This window comes from Ambystoma mexicanum, chromosome 10, assembly GCF_040938575.1.
Source record: "Ambystoma mexicanum isolate Mex_15411 chromosome 10, UKY_AmexF1_1, whole genome shotgun sequence".
Classification (NCBI taxonomy): domain Eukaryota; kingdom Metazoa; phylum Chordata; class Amphibia; order Caudata; family Ambystomatidae; genus Ambystoma; species Ambystoma mexicanum.
The window spans coordinates 80,717,626-80,738,237 of record NC_090932.1 but is presented as its reverse complement, the minus strand read 5'-3'; the positions used below and the strand labels follow the sequence as shown (position 1 = coordinate 80,738,237).

General features: G+C 48.8%; 1 protein-coding gene across 2 annotated transcripts in view; it reads left to right on the top strand.

Moving 5' to 3' along the window:
- The window catches only part of DIS3L2 (DIS3 like 3'-5' exoribonuclease 2), a 2,640,663-nt gene that overhangs the window by 223,121 nt on the left and 2,396,930 nt on the right, over nucleotides 1–20,612 (top strand). For both annotated transcript variants that reach the window (XM_069617547.1, XM_069617548.1), the window contains one exon: nucleotides 17,580–17,738. In XM_069617547.1, the coding sequence (XP_069473648.1) occupies nucleotides 17,580–17,738 (159 nt within the window). The remainder of the gene's footprint in view (nucleotides 1–17,579; nucleotides 17,739–20,612) is intronic.

Genomic DNA, 20,612 nt, shown 5'->3' with positions numbered 1-20,612 from the left:
GAGTAGCATCAATGTGGACCACCAAGGTTTTGACAGATGATAGGACTGGGATGATGCAATTGTCAATGTTGAAATTGGAGAAAAGACAGTCTAGCTTAGCTAGAGTGTTTTTTGGCCCAGAATAAGGATCTCTCTTGTCCCCGTTGAGGCATAGGCCATTAGTGGCCATCCAAGCTTGGATGGTAGCGTATATTTGCCTAAGGGAGGTGGCGTCTTGAAGATATGAGCCTGTTTAGGGAAGTCGCACCTGGGTATTGTCAGCATTATTGGTATATGTGATCCCAGGTGCGTCCAGTTTGTCAAAGAGAGGGTTTGTGAAGAGATTGTACAGCGTTGGGGCAGTAAAAGATCCCTGTGGGACACCACAGTCTATGATGGTGGGGGCTGCATTGGCTGTGTTTGAAAAGACTTTCATAGCTCTTCCTTCTAAAAACTAAGTGATGCAGGAAGTCGCTTGGTCAGAGAAATGAGCTGAGTGCGTGAGGTGTGCGGTGAGGGTTTTATGGTCAACTGGATCGAACGTCGCTGAGAGGTCAAGGAGAAAGGCGGGCTTACCTTTGTCCAGGATTTAAGTGATTTTGATTTTTTTAGGTCCAGCAGGGCTGTTTCGGTTCCATGTCCTTTGCGGAATCCAGACTGTCTATTTCTTAGGATGGAGCTATCTTCTAGGTAGAGTTGGATCTGGCTGTGAGCTGCCTTGTCTAATATTTTGAGAAGGAATGGGACGGTTGTTATAGGCCGGTAGTTGTTGGACTGTACACGGTCAAGTGTGGGATTCTTTTAGCAGGGGGCGCACCCATGCCTCTTTAAGGCTGTCGGGGACGATGCCCGTCTTGAAGGAGGCATTAATGAATGCAGTAATGAGTGGAGCAAGTGGCTCGGCGCACTCCTTGATGATCTTAGGGAGGCATACATCGCCTTTACATTACAATGGCCTCAGGTGTTTCAGGAAGTCTTTAACTTCTGTTTACGAAATATCATTAAATGTGAATTTGGGGATGTTGATATTTTTACCGTTGGGCAGTGTTTGAGGTGGCTTGGTTAAGTTTCAGTAAGACGTTGTGATGGTCAAGGATTTTATTTAGTAAAAGGGTTTTTTTTTTTTTTAGCATGGCGGCTTGCATGCTATTGCACTAGGCTTCATCTTTGACCTCATCTGTGGAGATAGGAGGATTTGTGAGTTCTTTAAAGATGGTAAAGAGTTCTTTGGATTGAGAGTTGGCATCAGATATTCGGTGGTTATAGGCTTGAGATTTAGCTTTAAAAACAGCATCTTGGCATTTTGTAGCAATAGCTATGAACGTTTCCTTCGTGGTGTCGGAGGGGTTGGCCTGCCAATTTTTTTGCACCTGTCGTTTGTTCTTGCGCAGGTTTTGGAGTTCTTCTGTGAACCATGAATTAGAGTGGAATGATTTTTTTTTCTTTTTTTATCTTCTAATGGGGCAATGTGGACAAAGCAGCACACAGGTGAATTTGTATTACCAGTTCTTACTTTCCCCAGTGATGTTTCCTACCTTGGTTTCCTTTAAATACAGGCTGGTGGTATACACTGGTTTATCAGAGAGCATGAGTCCATTCACTGAAGCTGGATGAGGGAGACATAACTTAATGAAGATGGGTTTTGTGAGTGCAAATGATTGCCCTATAGAAGTCGAACTCCAGCCCTCCTCTCATTCCTGGTGGGGTGCATGCTAAGACTTTCCTACCAGTTACGGGAAAGATGGGTATATATTTGGTAAAGGAACTAAGGTTGGTCTTCTTTCCTTGTAGCAAAATTGGTAAAGTGTTGAGATTGAAATGTGTTTCAAATACAAAGCCTGCTAGACAAACATGCAGATGACACAAACTGGTATAACAGCAAAAAAGTGTCACCCAAAGTGTTTTGTTGTTGTTGTTGTTGCTCCACACAAGCTTATTTAAGGCACTCGGTAAAATAAATGCAAAATAGTCATCCATTGTAACTTAATTTCTGATGTTTGTTAATCTGCTTAGAATCACATGCTGTGCATAGGTCCGACATCCAGTGGTCACTGCAGAGTATTGCATTTTGTTTTTCGTAGTCGAAAAGGGGACGTCGACAAGGCGTGTCTGTAACACTATCCCTATAGTGACGCGCGTTGTACCCACAATCCCTCACGCGTCGAGGTCCCTCAGATTGTTTTTTTCCGCCCAGTTTCTGGTCGCCTTTCGCGGAGCTCCTAGAGAGACATTGCTATACTTGCCACGGACCTCGGTCCTTTTTGTCATAACTTAATATACTGATAACGATCCCTCCCCCTCGACGTTAGCTGTGAAGCTGCTTCTCCGCCGAACTGATTTTCGACGGGGAGGAAGAGCGGAGGAGATCCTTCGGCGCTGCCGAACACGTGGCCTCGCCTCGACGGCCAACTTACAGTAGGGAGAGTGGGGGTTAAAACTTTGTCTCTTCTCTTTGAGAATTTCTTTCTTTCTCCCCTTTCTTTCCCTTGGGGTTGTTATCGCCAGCTATTATTGCCTCAGCTATGGAGAGGACACCATTTAAGTTTTGCCCACGCTGCAGGGGCAAATATACTTGGAAAGATAAGCACAAGCTCTGTAATCGTTGCTTACCCCTCGATCACATAGAGAACAGCTGCGCAGCCTGCAAGCTCTTAAAACCCAGGACTCTTAAAGAACGTAGGGTTAAGAGGTGGGCGGACTACGCGATGTCGAAGTCAGTTTCCTCACCCGCTGCCGCTGTTACTGAAAGTGACGAGGAGTGCGATAACTCGACGTCCGTTACGGAAGTCATGAACCCCCAGAAGGAGCGCTCCCGCTCCTCGTCGTCCGTCCCCGGCCCCGACGGGCTCGGCTCACGCCCTGCTTATGGGGATGAACACCCCGGCGACAAGGACGCACACAAACACCATAAGGCTAAACACACTACCCACGGCTCTTCTTCGTCGAGAACGAAGGATCCATCAGCGCCGAAGGGGACGCAGGGCACTCCGGCGTCTACCGCAGACCGTAAAGGTCACAAGCCCCACCCGCAAACGCAGCCGCGACCAGCGATTGGGCTTCCATCTAACACGGGCGCTACCCCAAAAACATCCAACGCAGCGCTCCATAGAGCGACCGTCGAGGTACAACGGGCAACGCACACAACGTCGACAACCGAGCCCTCGACGGACAAAATCATGGTCGAGAGCCTAGCGAGAATTGTCGCCGAAGACAAGCGTACGCGGACGACGAAACAAACGTCGAATACCGCGTCGAAAAAACATAAAAGTAGCCAGGAACTACCCCTCTCTCCAAAGGACGCTTCCGAACTACCTGAAGGCTTTTCAGAAGGAGACGGGAACCTCTCGTCGACGTTGTGGGAGCGTTTGAAACGATTCGAAGGCGAAAACACCAATTTCCCCCCTCTAGACTATTCAGGGGTACCCCATGAGACCCTTGAAAGACTCCATTCTTGCATGGAGAAAATGGAAAGGTTTCTAGGAAACCAAGACCCACCCACTCACAAAAGACAAAGAGAATGGGCACAGGATGACCCTAGAGTCAAGATTCCTAGGCTGGTTGACCTCACTGAGGAGGAGCAATACCTCCAAGAAGATGAGGAGTGTTTGGGGGGAGAAGAAGAGGTAGAACTTGAGGAAGAGGGGTTCGAAGAAGATCCTTACACCACTGCTACAGGGTTTGAAGAGGATACAGCTACCTCGCAGCCCTGGCATTCACCGTCAGCGCAGCCTTGGCAATCCCCATCAGTACATTCAGACCCTGATGCCTTTATACCTTCTCCTCTCAAGGATTCACATGGGAACTCCTCTCCCATAGATGACCAACCTTCCCTCAATGCACTATTGCGCAAGGCAGCAGCGCATTTTGAGATTGATACAGGGGAAACTCTTCCAGACATTGACTTTGTAGAAAAAGTCATCAAAGAAAAAGCCCCTGTTAGCCAATCTATTCCACTCCTGGCTTCTATTAAAAGAAGAATTTCTCCTTCCCTTACAAACCCAGCTTTAGTAAGAGGGGTCAACCCTAGAATAGAAAAGCTCTTCAGCCCTTCATCCTCTGACCCTTTATACATCAAAGGACACTCTATTCCGGACTCCCTTGTGGTTACCAACACAAGAAAAAGAGCAGGGGTGCCACTATCCACTAGTGAAGCACCTCCAGGCAAAGAAGGCAAAAAACTCTACGCACTAGGGAAGAGAATCACGACCTCCGCCGCCTTCTCTACTAGAATTGCTAATAACAACTCACTTTTAGCTAGCTACGCAGATGCACAGTGGAACAAGCTGCGCAGCGAAGCTGAGGAAGCACCTGAACCTCTGCGTTCTCGCCTGCTAGCTATAATATCAGAGGGCACACTGGTAAACCAGGGCATCGTTAAGAACTCCCTAGATGCCGCTGAGACGGCTGGCCGCTCCTTAGTGCAGGGAATACTTCTCAAGCGCCACGTTTGGCTACGCAATTCAGGTTTTAAGCCCGAAACCCAAGCCTCCCTCATAAATAAACCCATTGAACAGACGCATCTGTTTGGGAAAGCAGTAGACGAGGCCCTAGAACATGCTAAAAAAGAGTTTGATACCATCAAGACTCTTGATCAAATTTCTAGGCCCCCTAACAGGCGAGGCTATGGTAATAAACGCTCCTTTCGTGGCCAAAGACAGCAGCAGAACCAACAACAACAATATTACTCTGGCTCCAACTGGCCCACTAACCAGGGTAACACCCAGTTCAGTCAAAGAGGCCAACGCCGTGGCAAAGGAAGAGGTCGTGGCTCCAGCCCCAGAGGTTCCACGCCCAATACCAGCAAATGACCCGAAAATTCGGGTCCCCTCCCATGCATCACCGGTCGGGGGCCGGCTAACATCGTTCCTTTCAGCATGGGAGGGAATCACGTCAGACCGTTGGGTATTATCCACCATAGCCCACGGATACTGCATCGAGTTCAACGGTTCCCCGAAGTACAAACCCCCACGGAACCGACGCATGACACCGCAACACCTCTCCATTCTTCTTCAAGAGGTGGAAGAACTACTGAAGAAAGAAGCTATAGAGCCCGTCCCCCTATCACAGGTAACAGAAGGTATTTATTCAGTGTACTTCCTTGTACCCAAAAAGGACTTAACCATGCGCCCTGTATTAGATCTGCGCCCAGCGAACAGGTTTGTCAAACCCCAAAAGTTTCGTATGGTGACCTTGCAGGAAGTAATCCCACTTTTATCACAAGGGGATTACATGACAACACTAGACATGAAAGATGCATACATTCATATTTTAATGTTGCCAGCGCACAGAAAATACCTCAGGTTCAAGATAGAGAACAAGCACTACCAGTTCAGAGTACTACCCTTCGGGATAGCATCTGCGCCAAGGGTATTCACGAAAGTACTGGCAGTGACAGCGGCCCACCTACGCAGGTTATCCATCCCGGTATACCCTTACCTCGACGATTGGCTCATAACAGGGGATTCTTACAAAACATGCTTCTCCAATACCCAAAAGACCGTAGACCTTTTGTCCCAACTGGGCTTCTCCATCAACGAAAAGAAGTCCAGCTTAGACCCCAGCCAAACCAAACAATTCCTAGGGGCTCTAATTCGAACAAAGGACGGCCTCGTATTCCCCTCCAACGAGAGGGTCCAAAACATGCTGTTTCAAATTCCCCATTATGTAGTAGGCCGAGAGGTGACGGTACGCAAAGCAATGCGCTTGCTAGGGATGATGGCGTCATGTATTTATTTGGTACCTCACGCGCGCCTGCGCATGCGCCCAATGCAAGAGTGGCTCTACAGCCAGTGGTGTCAGGCCAGCGGACAATGGGACGATCTAGTGGTGGTCTCGCAGGCCTTGGTTCTCTCGCTACGGTGGTGGACAAAAGAAAACCTGTTATTAGGGAAAACTTTTGCCACACCCGCAGTGGAAGCCACTCTAACCACAGACGCATCCCTTACAGGATGGGGGGCTCACCTATCCCATCAGACGGCCCACGGAGTGTGGACTCGGAGTTTAGCATCCAAGCATATAAACCTGCTGGAACTACTAGCGGTGTTCAAAGCACTGAAAGCCTTTCAGGAACACTTACAAGGAAAGACAGTGATGGTCCTCACAGACAGCACCACAGCCATGTACTACCTCAACAAGCAAGGGGGCACTCACTCTCCAGGACTGTCCAAGCTGTCCCAGAATATATGGAAGTGGGCTCTCAAACACAACATGTTCCTACTATCACAACATGTACCAGGGGAACTCAATCTGCTAGCAGACAAACTCAGCAGAGACTTCCCACTGCCCGAAGAGTACGAATGGCAATTGCACGAAGACATCGTCTTAGACGTCTTCACGCAATGGGGATTCCCGGAAATAGACCTGTTCGCAACCCTGGAGAACTCACAATGCCAAAGTTACGCCTCCAGGTACCCCCAGAACCAGTCCAACGGGAACGGTCTGTTGATTCAATGGTCAGGGAAATTTGTTTACGCCTTTCCCCCGACTCCCCTTCTCAACAAAGTGGTGCACAAGATGCACCAGGAGCAGGTTACCATGATACTAGTGGCCCCAATGTGGGCCCGGCAGCCATGGTTCGCTCACTTGATGGAGATGTCCCTATCTCCCCCAGTGAAACTTCCCTGCCCGTACAACATGCTGTCACAAGACAAGGGCAGAACACTGCATCCATGCCCTCAGACCATGAACTTCGCAGCCTGGCTCCTGAGATCATAGAATTTGGACATTTACAACTCCCACAGAGATGTATGGACATCCTCAGGGAAGCCAGAAAACCTAATACTCGCCACTGCTACTCTAGCAAGTGGAAAAGATTTGTCATCTGGTGTAGAAGTAAGAACATCAACCCGGTTGACTGCTCTGCCACTGACATTATTCTGTACTTGACCCATTTACTGGATTCAGGTCTAGTGTTTAATTCCATTAAAGTCCACCTAGCGGCACTTTCTGCATACACCACTTACTAACTTAAAGTGTCGTGGTGGAAGATACCAGTTATCAAAGCCTTTATGGAAGGGGTAAAAAGAATACACCCCCCGATAGCTAACCCAGCTCCCAGATGGGACTTAAACGTGGTACTTGCTAGACTCATGGGCACTCCTTTCGAACCCATGCACAAGGCAACTCTTAAATACCTCACTTTTAAGACTGCTTTCCTAATAGCTATCACATCCATTAGGAGAGTAAGTGAACTACAGGCTCTTTCTGTACTAGACCCCTTCGTATCAGTTCACAAAGATAAGGTGGTTCTTCGCACACACCCAAGGTTTGCACCAAAATTCATCTCAAAATTTCACGTAAACCAATCTATAGAACTACCAACGTTCTTTCAAAACCCTTCCAGCTTGGGAGAAAAAAGTCTGCATACACTAGATGTACGCAGAGCTGTCATGTTCTACATGGAAAGAACCAGATCACTGAGAAAGACTAATCAGTTCTTTGTCTCGGTGGCAGCAGGAAGAGAAGGAGATGCAGTCTCTAAGTCCACTATATCTAGATGGATTGTACAATGCATCACTCTCTGTTACACTCTTGCTAAGAGAGAACTACCCTTCAAGCCAAGAGCACATTCCACTCGAGGCACGGGGGCTTCCATAGCATTCATTGCAAATGTTCCCCTTGAGTCCATCTGCAAAGCGGCAACCTGGAGTTCTGTGCACACATTTACAAAACACTACTGTCTAGATGCACACTCTAGATCTGATTCCCAGGTTGGGCAGGCAATATTAAGACATCTTTTCTCTACTGTTCCTTCTCATAACCCACCGCCAACTCCGGGTACTGCTCGCTAGTCTATGCACAGCATGTGATTCTAAGCAGATTAACAAACATCAGAAGACAATGCATTACTTACCGTAAAAGCATTTCTGATGGTTGTATCTGCTTAGATTCACATGCGCCCACCCTTCCTCCCCGCTCGGATGGAAGGAACATAGACATCTTTCTATATTTCTCTTTTCTGTACTCCCTCACGTCTAGAAGGCTCCCTCAGGGCAGAAAAATACAAACAGAGGGACCTCGACGCGTGAGGGATTGTGGGTACAACGCACGTCACTATAGGGATAGTGTTACAGACACGCCTTGTCGACGTCCCCTTTTCGACTACGAAAAACAAAATGCAATACTCCGCAGTGACCACTGGATGTCGGACCTATGCACAGCATGTGAATCTAAGCAGATACAACCATCAGAAATGCTTTTACGGTAAGTAATGCATTGTCATTCCTCTCCAATGTTCAAAGATCTACCGTACCTCAACGTTGCCAATGATGCAGTTCAAGAAAATATTAATGTTGCTGGCCGTGTATACACGTGAGGTTGTGGCGTGCTGGCCATGTGTGTGTGCATGGAAGACCACGATGAATTCCAGTGTTTATTAAAACCCTTCCGAATCCCTATTTCGAGGGGATTGGGTCCTCCAACGTATTTCATATCTATGGCAGTAATCACCACAGCTGTGCTGCTTTGCAGAATCTTTCTGCATCCTGCGTCGATGATGTCGATATGCTGTCCTCGAGGGCCTCCATCGAGCCGATGTCGCCGGATGTTATAAGTAGGACGCATGACGCCCTTAGCCTCCGTTCTGTTTTTTCTGCGAACGTGTTCTCTTCGGAGATCTCTGCGCGCCTCGATTCTACTGAATCCTGTTCTTTCGGTTCTTCTAACCTGTTTCTTCATTGCTATCGTATGTCGTCTTCGGCTTCTTCCACCCCGCGGTCTGGGTTTAAGAAGTGTCGGGTGTGCAGGTCCAAGATGTCGCTGACGGATACACACAACGCTTGCCTCTGGTGCCTCGGGGAGGACCACGATACGGACGACTGTGTCGACTGCCAATCGCTTACATCGAAGGCCTTGCGAGAGCGTAAGAAGCTGTCTGTTGGTAAGGTGGCCAAGCCCCGGAAGTCGCCTTTCGACGGGTGATTCGAGGGGCGACTCATCGTTGTCGTGAGTCTGGGGGTTCTCGGTCTGGGAGTCGGTCCTGCATTCCTCTGCCTCTTCGAGGCATTCCAGAAAGCGCCGTCACAGGTTGCTTTCCCCGTCCTCTTCCGAGGACTCCGCCCATCGGCAGGTTGATTGTCCCAACAAGCATTCCACTCCTGAGGAATGGGATTCCTTCCGAAAGGAGATGTTGGTGATTTTTCAATCCGGGGGGGGGGGGGGGAATCCGGTCCGTCCGCGCCATCGGAGGACGCTGGTCGTGGCTATACTAGAGACACCGCTCGTACGCCTTCGGGCTTGAGCGGTCGTCGCGACCACCGGGTGCCTTCGAGGTCCTGGTCGGACAAGGATGGTCGCTCTAGACATGCCTGTTCCAGGTCCTGGTCCTCGACGCCCTCGAGACTGCAAAAACCTGTGAAGTCTTCGAGGAAGACATCGATACTGGCGGCGCCGAGGTCGTCGACGGACTCTCTCGAAGCCCCACCTCCGACGAAGTCGTCGATGCCCAGGCTGTCGAGACACGCTCGGGGCTCCGCCCTCGAGGTCTGTGTCAACGCGTCGAAGCTGTCGTTGACGCCGATTCCATCGGCGCCTTTCGAGGCGGCTTTGTCGAGGATGCCTCGTGGTACGGGGGAACCCCCCAGAAAGGCTCTGGCTAAGGCAAAACATGTCTTTGTGCCTTTTTCAGTTCCCTCTTTCCAGCCTCTGGATTATATTTCTGAGGTGGATGAGGGGTCTGAGGAAGGTGAGGTTCCTGCAGGGGTTCCTGATGACATTGTTTCTGGTCATAGTAAACTTGAGGACCTGTGTCAGTCGCTGCACGACGCCAGTGGTCTGGACACCTCTCCGGAGGTGGAGTTTGGTAGTTTAATGCTTACCTTGGGCTCCGCGGGAACACCGCTCCTTCAACTACTCTTCTTTAGGTGCGTGGTTTTCTCATTACCCTTTTCTTTCAATAAGCAGAAAAATCTGTGGAATATGACAAAAACCAGTCAAAATGTGGATTCAGTGTAGGTGCTGTGAAACGGTCTTCTCACTAGTTAACCTCTCCCTCCCTATGGACTTCCCTTGCTCACCTCTATTTATGTTGTTATGGGCTCTCCATCCCGCTTCTGTGCGGGGGCGCAAGTTCTGAAGAGGGGAACAGTTTCTTGCATGGGAAGGAGTGGGACTTTGGGGTGGGGGGGAGGGGAGTGCAATGAAATACTGCCTAAATATAGCAGGCAAGGAATTTTCCACACCTTGCCAATCAACACCACAGCCAGAATTCAAACAAACTAACCCTAAATACCTAAATGGTGAGAGGACAGATATTGAGTGAACAAATATAATCTTTCCCCGCTATGAAAACCTTCCTCATAAAGCTATTCAATCAGGAGATAAAAGCAAACTTACATTCCTCACAAGAAAGGCACGGATGCGTTAATGGAACAAAAGTGTCAATGCCTTTAATGCCAACAGGTTACCATTATGTGCGTGTGGCGCTCTAAGCTAATGTGACCATAAATAAATGTGACTGAAGTCAAGTGCCTCCTGTTCTCCCAGAACGGAATCTCCTCACGAGCAGTGCAAGGAAATGCGCGGCAAGAATCATTAGACGCGCTCTGTGGGAAAACAATGCCGCACACTAGCTAATGCCACAATAAGCACAACTCAACAGTGTTATAACATGTGCGATACTTGCAGTCTGTTGGAGATGACAGGAAACCTCTCCTAACTAACTCCCTCAGAGAAGCGCCAACTCTTGACAGAAAACACGCAACAGGATAAGGGCGGGAATATGACAGGAAACCTGGCTATGGCAGAAGGGAACAATGAAAAATACAGGAACATTGCAATTCGGGGATAACTAGGAATGCTAGGTCTGTGAAGTTTTAGTCCGGGGTTGATTAGTGATAAGCGTCAGCTTTGACAGCTGAAGATGCAAAGCGCAGGACAACAAAGGGGAGGGGCTTAAGCACTTGCAGAGCCCAAACCACTAGACTACACTGCAGCATTCAGGGAAGGCCCCCTGGTGGCCATATTGAGTGATGCGGAAATGCCTGAATTACTTTTGGCCACAGTAACCTTTCTGCTATTAGCCCAGGAATGGTATGCCGCAGCCCAAGACCTCCTGGGGGAGATTCTGTGGAACAATTCTGTGGTCATGACAAGTAGGTCGGAGCCTGGCACGCATGCCGACTCCTCATACCGGCGCCTCATGCCGAGGGTCACGGACTACCCGGGGTGGTCTGCCCCCCTCCCCCTGGGGATTTTCAGCCGGATGACCTGACTGATATCCTGAACCAAGGTCCTCCAACTGACCCTGTGCTGCCATTCCATATGGCCTTCCAGAGGAGGGTGGCTGCGGCTTGGACTGCTCCAGAGAGTCTCCCGGCAGTGAGCAAGTCCTTGCCGAGGAAATATCGCACAGCCAGTGGCAATCCCTGCTACTTGACCACGCACCCTACTCCGGAGAGTTTGGTGGTGCAGGTGGCTACGGCCACGGCAAAGCAGGCGTTGTACCCTTCCATCCCTCCTGATAGAGACGACAAACGTTTTGACGGCTGGGCGAAGAAGGTATTTTCTTCTGGGGGTTTGGCGCTTCAGGCTGCCAACTCCGTTTGTGCCTTGTCTCGTTTCACGCACACTCTCTGGAACTGTATTTCCCTAGCAGCTGATCATATTCCCGAAGGGGAGGAATGGGATGGTTTCCTTGCTATCGTGCAGGATGGCAAGGATGCAATGTGTGAATCTGTTCAGTTGGGTCTGGACATGGTTGATTGCGTCACCCGGTCCATGGCGGCGAGCACCGTAATACGCAGGTTTGCGTGGTTGCGGAAGCCGGGTTTTGCTCCTGATGTGCAAGCCCGGCTCCTCAACATGCCCTTTGATGGTGAGCATCTTTTTGGCAGCAAGGCTGACGAGTCTTGAGAGGTTGCAGACCTCCAAAGCTGCAGCGAAGTAATTGGGCGCTGCAGTTCGCCAACCTCTGCCTTTTCGTCCTAGGGGACAGCAATGAGGGGGAGGTTCCTTTCGATATTACTCGTCCTTTAGTAAATCGAGAGGAGCTGCAAGTCAAAGGGGCAACCGTAGGAGTGCCAGAGGTGGAAAACAAGGTACTCGAGGTGCCAAGGCCGCGCAAGCAGTTGCCTCTTTTGCCTCAGGCACTGCCGCAGCCGCTTCAGCTCAGTCATGAGGCCCATGCTTCTCCAGTTGGGGGAAGGCTGGTGCAGCATCTTGTAGAATGGCGTGCCATTACTTCAGATGTGGGCCGTCAGGCTTGCCCTGAAGGCTTTTCTGCCGACTGTGCGAGGAAAGAATGTCCTGATTCTGACGGACAACACAGTGGCCATGCACTACTTCAACAAAAAGGGAGGGGCAGGGTCACTTCCTCTGTGCAGGGAGGCGATGCAGCTCTGATTCTGGGCCATGCAGCAGGAAATTTCGATCTCGGCAGTTCATCTGGCCGGAGACGAAAACGAGACGGCGGACGCTCTGAGCAGGCAGAGCACGATCTCTCACGAGTGGGAGTTGGCTTAGGAGATTCTCCTGGAGATATTCACCCTTTGGGAGACCCCTCAAGTGGATCTCTTCGCCTCTAGTGTCAACCGGAAGTGCGAAAGGTTCTGCTCTCGGGAATTTCCTCCAAGAGAAGCCTTGGGAGACGCATTTGTGGTGGAGTGGCCCTTCCCACTGCTGTACGTGTTTCCTCCAGTCCCCATCATCCTGCAGGTGCTACAGAGGTTACGGAGGTTAGGTTCCCGGATGATCCTCATTGCTTCGGCATGGGCCCGGAGGACATGGTACCCAGACCTTCTCGACTTGTCCATCGGCCCTCCCTGTCATGTTCCATACCGAGACGATCTGCTCTCACGGGCGGGGGGGGGGTCAGGTTTTCCATCCAGAGGTCAGATCCCTCAACCTTCACGCTTGGCTTCTGAAAGGTTGAGCTATAAGGATTGGGACCTCCCTGAAGACTTGATGGAGGTGTTGCTTTCGGCCAGACGGCCGGCAACAAAGTCCCTATGCCGTTGGAGAAAGTTCTGCGACTGGTGCAGGGTTAAGAATGTGTATCCTTTTTCATGTGACATGCCTGTGGTTCTGTCTTTTTTGCTTTCTTTAGCCCACATGGGCTTGCACGTGGGTACCATTAAAGGTTACCTGGCGGCGCTGTCCATATTTAAGTGCTTGTCTGAGGAGTGTTCTTATTTTAAAATCCCTTTAATTTCTCAGTTTCTGTAAGGGCTCACTAATGTGTTCCCTCCGTCACCTTTCCAGGTGCCCGGGTGGGATTTGAACCTTGTTAATGGGTGCTCCATTTGAGCCTTTACATTCTTGTCCTTGGAGACTGTTAACCCTGAAAACTGTGCTTTTAGTTGCGGTTAGTTACAGGCACTGTCTGTTAAGCCACCCTTCACTGTGTTTCATAAGGACAGGGTTGTCCTTCGAGTTCGTCCTTCTTTTCTTCCAGCAGTTGTGTCAGATTTTCATTTGAGCCAGAAGGTCATTCTTCCGGCATTTTATCCTCCTCCGCATCCTGGTAAGGACTAGGAGAGGATCCATAGGTTGGATCCTAGGAGAGCTTTAAGTTTCTACATTTCACGCATGTCCCGGGTCAGAGTGGCCGATCAGCTCTTTATTGGTTACGCTGGAAGGCGTTTGGGACAAGCTGTGACTAAGCAGACTTTGTCTAAATGGATTATCTTGGCAATTTCTGAAAGTTACCGCCTGGTGGGCAAGGACCCTGCAGTAGGCTTACAGGCCCATTCGACTAGGGGAATGGTTGCCTCTACTGCCCTGCCGAGGGGTGTTCCTATTCGTAACATCTGTGAAGCAGCCACTTGGGTTTCGGTCCATACTTTTGTACGTCACTACTCCCTAGATTCTATCCATGGGCAGGATCTGGCCTTTGGCAAGGCGGTCCTTTACTCTGCAATTTGATTGGGCATTCTAAATTTGTATATTCTAAATTCTTTTCCCACCTCCTTACGTTGGTACTGCTTTGGGAGTCTGTCATAGATCTGGAATACGTCAGAGGACCCAATCCCCTCGAAGATCAAGTTACTCTTACCTGGTAACGTTTTTTCGATGGGATGGTCTGACGACGTATAACATATTGCTCCCTCCCTGCCTTCCCTGCTACAGAATTTCTTATGCGATTGCAGCTTACGTTTCCGCAAGGCTTTCTGTGATCATTCTGGCAGAAGATTGGTGCCACACGTTCTGGGAAAAAACTACAACTGAGGCTATGGGCGTCGTGCATCCTACTTCATAACATCCGGTGACGTCGGCTCTACGGAGGCCCTCGAGGACAGCGTATCAACTTCATTGACGCAGATGTCGAATTATTTTCCGAAGCAGCACAACTGTGGTGATTTACTGTCATAGATATGGAATACATCGTCGGACCATCCCATCTGAAGAACGTTACCGGGTAAGAGAGTAACTTGTTCTTCCCTCCCCATGAGGGAAACCGGGCAAATCCAGCAACGGAGACCACGGTGAGAGCCTTAAAGGAATTCTAGGAACGTTCTGTTGTCTTCTCGGAATGCGACCTGATCAATGTTAATTTGTATTGAAAGGAGAGGAATACTGAGTTAATGTGGGTAGCTGTTAGTATTTATTTTATTAATTTTCTTGAAAAGGATTGTGAAGAGCAAAGCACGCGTTTGGCGAACTTGGCACACTTCAATGAAATTCTGCAATAATTTGGCACACATGAATGCTAAAATCTTTTTGAAACTTTTTTACGATTACTGACCGTAAGGCAACAAATGAGGTCTTGGTGTTTCAGGATCTAAACTCGATAGAAAAGTTAGTGCAGGTTTATCTGGTTATAGGTGGGCTGTTCTCGTTCTGCGTGTGGTGATCTAGTTTTTACTGCGGCAAACCTGCTGTCTCTTTCAGCTCAATACATACTAGAGCAGTGCCCGCTAGACGCCATACCCATACCATTGTTTTATATTAACTATAATGGACTTGTCTGTGGCAGAACTTGTGTTCTCATTTGAAAAGTAAAAAGAAACCAGAGAGCCCATTTCGTAGTACAGCGGTCCTATTAACTCTTGTGCCTCCTTTTCTTTGTGGTTGGAGTTCCTCCCTCAAAGGGTGGTCGGAAATGCTAATGTGGTAATTGCTTAAATGAGGGTTAATAAATTAAGAAAAAGCAAGGGATAAGAGTGATGCATGGAAATGAAGAGCGAGAGGTGGAGACTGAAAGAAAGGGATGGAAAGCGAAAAGGGGGAGCTTTGAGATAGAAAAGGTAACTTGGGAAGATGGTGAACATATAAACGCGAATAGCGTTCTGTATTTGTACATGGAGTTTACTTTTAATTTGTAGCAGAGAGCTCTCAAGCTTGCTGTGGACATGGGTGTAAGCAAGCCATCCAGGCCTATTCAACTCCCCCTCCCCCTTTAGATTATGGGGCTTGCATTATTTTCTTTGACATTTAAAATGCAGGAAAATTACAAGTCCCAGAATTCCAAGCAAAACACAGGACTGGAAAGCCTTCTGACGTGAGGTCACTTGAACGCTGGAGGAGAATTTGACTGAAGAATGTCTCCCTTGGAAGAGTGGAGTATCCTGCTGGATGGAAGGTTCTGCACCGACTCTTCACTGTCACTGGTACCCGTTTAAACTAAATGCTATTTCTTAACTACATATATGCTGTTTGGCAAAGTATTAAGCAGTGAGCCTGCTTTGTTGAGTGTAAATGGTGCTAACGTTTGCAGATTTCATAATGTAATCGGTGCAGAACCTTACAGCCAGAAGGATCCTGCGCTTACCTAAAACCATAATGGGAAGCCCATACCTTGCAAGCTAATATTCTGAAGAAACGGTTAGTTTACTTTCTCAAGACGCACGCGAAGACGTGCTCTCCAACCTTGATTCCAACACCCCCCTTTGTCCTCAACTTACTTGATCTGTCTTCGACATTTGACATGGTCAACCATGCCATCCTGCTGAACTGTCTGCTTGATAACCTGCGTATCACCGATCAGGCCCTGGCTTGGCTGACTTCTTTCCTCTCTGATTGACCCTCTCAGGTACAACTTAAGTCCTTCCTCTCCTCGATCTCTACCTGTGGTGTTCCCCAGGGGTCTAACCTCTCTCCCTGGCTGTTTAACCAGTACCTGGCACTTCTTGCTCACCGCATTGCCGCTCTCTGCCCCAACTTTCAGTGCTATGCGGATGACACTCAGCTCATTTTCAGGCTCCCTTCAGCCACCTTCTTCTTCTCTCGTCTCCAACTGTCTGCTATCCAGGAGTGGTGTGCCGCCAGTGATCTCTGCCTTAATGCCAGTAAGACTGAGATTCTCTTAATCGGCACACCCGCTCCCTCTTTTCCTGCCTCTCTGACCGGCCTTTCTTGGCCCTCTTCCTGCTCACACCTGTGAGGCTAAAAACCTTGGGGTCATCTTCGACTCACACACTCCTTCTGCCCTCACATCGCTAACGTCTCTAAGAAGTCACACTACCAGCTGCACCTCCTCAGGGGTATTCTTCCTTTCCTCTCCTTCCCCCAGAAGCTCAGTCTCCAGAGCTCTGGTCCTCTCTAGGCTGGACTATTGCAATAGCCTCTTTCTAAATCTTCCTGCTTCTACACTCCTCTACAACTCATCCAGAACAGGAGCGCGAGACTTGGCCTCAAGCCCAGGGATCGGATCTCTCCAGGACTGAAATCTTGGCACTGGCTCCCAGTGGCTGCGAGGATTAAGTTCAAAACACTGCATTGTCCACAAGGTCTTCTGGGGCCTCAATACCATCAACTCTCTTCCTAAATATCTTCCTTCTTGAGCTCTTCGCTCATCCACCTCCATCTCCCCTAGGTTAGTTGCTTCTCCAAGCAACGAGTTGGTGGTAGATCTTTCTTCTGCTGGGGCCTCCCTCTGGAACAGCCTCCATGTCTCTGTGAAAATTGAGGGGAACCATCTCCGGTTCCAGAAGCACCTCAAGACCTTCCTCTTTGCCTCTGCTTGCTCTACTCTCCTCCCCTGTTGAACTCCTAGCTGAAACTGCACTGGTCACCTGGCTACCCTGTTTTCGGGCCCAGGTCCCCTCCCTGCAAGTGGCACACCTGCACTGCCCCCCTGGCAACCCTTGCACTCTGAGGCTGGTTCTGTATACCTACAGCCCCATACCAGCACTGGATACCTGATGCCTGCACTTACCCTGCTTGAACCTGCCACTGCGGGCCGCACGTCTTCTTACAGTTCCTATTTCTTGTTTCTATTTATTTACGGTTTATCCTATGCATTGCACTTCCCTCACCCTTCCTCCTCCTCCCCCCCTCTCCGCCCTCACCCCCACACTTGCGCGATCTCAATGTCATCTGACCTAGTAAGATCGTTTTCTCTGTCCTCCCTCTGTCCCCCCCCCTTGCCTCTTTGCGCCTTGAAACACTTGTGTATAGCCGCGTTAATGCCATATCCCAAGTGAAAAATGCAAATCCTTTGAAGTACCTTTTGAAGTACCAAGTGCCGCAAAACGCAAGCGCCTTGAAACACTTGTGTATAGGCGCGTTACAAATGCCATATCATATATCATATCATATGTACCATCTGAAAAGTAATCTGTTGCGGGGCTACTTGGTGGAAAATAAATGAAGTGTAGACCTACGCTGGGCTATGCGCTCGTGTGGAAAAGCGGTGTTCTTTCATGTCCGCATTCTGATTGCAGGTGATGAGAAAAGCGCCTCGTCCAGGGTGAGGAATAACAGCGAGTCGGCCACATCGCCTCCAAGCTTCAACCGCAAGAGGCAACTCTCCGACTCCCAAGTGGACACCATGAACGTCTCCGACTGCAGAATAAACTTGCGGCAAATGGGAACTCCCACAGGTACCGCGGCACTTGCACTCTAATGTAACGTGGGGAGCTGGTTAGTGGCTGTGGGAATGTCTGCAGCTTGAGGCCATGCCCGTGTCGGCGGTGTGCGCTAATATTATATCCATGGAAGCGTGAGCCTGCTCTTGTAAACTGTCTTGAGTGAGGCGGGGGCCTATATGGGTGGCGAAGCGGGATGCTTGAGCATGTCTTGTGTTTCCAGTCTGGCTCGGTCCAAGACTGTAAGCCATTTTTCTTTCCTGGTTTGTTAGAGCCGCACATCTAGAACAGACGTCTTGCTGTGATTGCTAATAAGCACTTTTTTGTTTAGCAGCTGATGGGAGACAGCTTTGCCAGCCTCTGCCTTTTAATGGCACCCAACCATCCGATAACAATTTGGCTGTTTTCTTGTTGCTAAGTAATTTATCTGCGTGGAAGCTGGTTTGACTACATTGGGGAAATGCATGTTCAAAAGTCCCTCTACTGCTGCACAATTGGGAGTCAGCACTTTGTTAAAGTGGGCCATTCTGTTCAGCTTGAAAGCACTTTAATGCGATTCAGTTTGCTGTTGTCTTGTACAACTGTCATTTGTATATCGGCTTTTCCCATTGGTATGGCCTCAAAGCCCTGTAGGTGAACGCCCTTGGTGAACCGAAGTCCAGGTATGGGAAATTCCTTGGAGGGGTTTAGAATGCATTTGTGGGTGCATTTTAGCCACAACTAAGGTAGGTAAGGGTGGCCAAGTACCAGCCAGCAACCCATGTCGAGCTGGCATGTGGATGGGTACTGTGAGGTAGTCTGGAGAGTATGCAAGTGAAGGAGACTCCTTATGTGTCGAGCTAGAGCGACTTTTTGTGTGGCGGAGATTCATTCGTATGTCGGAGGTGTTGTGTGATGTCTCTTCGTATTTATTTTTATTTGTTTGCTTGTTAGGCACTTATACAGCAAATGAATTCTGCTTCAAAGCGCAGCGAAATTCTACAGAGTAGCGGATGCCTGTGGGTGAGTAACCGTGCCCTCTAGCTGTTTTCTTGGTTTCGTAGATGCAGCTGAATTTAGAAGGGGGTCAAATTCAAAACGCAGCTAAATTCTACACAGTGGCTATACTCAGAAAGCAGCTGAATTTAAAACGGGGCTATAACCACAATGCAGCTATATTTAGAAGCCCATCATTAAATGGCTAATTTATAATTTGGGTGGGGGGGTTCAAAAAAATGCTACGTGTGCAAGTAACGACTAGCAGAAAGTTGGAGACCCACAGGGCAACTGTGGAAAATGTGTTTTCAGAAAGCTTGGAGTGCATCAACCTTCTGTAATGACCATATAGTGGTTATCTTCACACAAATGAATTCACCTCCTCCCCCACAAACGGGAGAATTGCAACTTTTACTCCAGATATTTGGGCTCACCCAGGCCTTGAAGGTTATGCAGCAAATCTTCCTTTAATACTCCCACTTTGGTGACTTCCATAGAACTTTGTGCCAGATTGCTCAAGCTTGTAAGTGCTGTACTAACCATTGTTGCTCTTACCCACTCAAAATACTACATTTATTGACCTAGAGAGGATGAAGGACTGAGCTGATTCGACCGGGGTGTGGAACCAATGTTGCATGCCATGGTCCTGTTCCAAGGCGAGCATGTTGAGTTGAAGCATTCCTCTTGGCGATCTTGAACAATGTGCAGTAGTGAACGGGGAGTCAGCTCGAAAGAACATGGACAGAAGTGATCTAGTCCAATTCCAAGTGCTCTTAACCTACTTAGAAACGGAGTGCTGGATTCATGTGGGGACCGGAAGTCCATTCTGAGACTGGGATCTGTAGGGTCAAGAACGCGAGTGGACAATGCATGATTTAGCAATAGCTGAAATGTGTTATTGGTTTTTGAAGTTGAGTGGCATGCAGTATAAACCCAAGGATTTTACAGAAGATGCCAAGCGGAAAGCTGACAGAGAAACCTGTTGTGTTGGGAAAGTTGAGCAAAGGGATTGGACACCAAAAGGAACTCTGTTTTGGTAGGATTTAGTTTAAGGAAGTGCCCGGACATGAATTCTGGATGATACAAAGACCGTTCATTAGTCGGGGAGTACACCCAAATATATAATTGGATCTTATTTGCATACTGGTAGTATGGAGAATCCTGCCCGCCCCATGTCCAAGTCACCCATTGGCTCTATATGGATGTTAAAACGCCTATCTGGCATGCTGAAGCCATGGGGAACACCACATAATACTGGGTTCATTGTCTAGACAGGAATCCGTACCAGTCTAGAATGTACTCCAAAGGTCCATGCAGGAGGACAGAACGTTAATCGGGTCTCCATGGCCAACCATATCAAAAGTGCTGCGGGACCAAAGCACATGAGAAGACAGCGCTGTTACTCCCCTCCCCAAAATCCTGCTTAATTACCATGTAGTATCATCCAGCTGAAGGTAGCAGTCTCCATGCTGCACCAGACTGACGCTTGATTAATGGGCCCTGACTAGATTTTTTTGGTTTAAATAAGAGGAAAGGTGCTTTGCGAAACATCTCTCATGGTTGTTTACATAAGAAAGGGTGAAGGGGCAAATGTTTGATTGGGGGGGGGGTAAGAGGACTCCTCCATGAATGACAGAACTTGTCCATTCATCAGCTACAGTGGTGATCGTGCACAGTATACATATCCTTTAACATAACATCAGGGAAGAGGGAAAATTCCCATGCAAATGCATATAGAATGGAGTACAATGAGGGCGGCAACCAGGCTATTGGAGAAAACGAAGCATTGGTAGGACTCCTAGGTAGACCCAGAAATAGAGACCATTTTAACAACTGGGACATGGAGTTTGGAATTTTTCCCAATTATGTCTTGGCGTTTAACCCATGTTGTAGGCCTGGATCAAAGAGTACAGT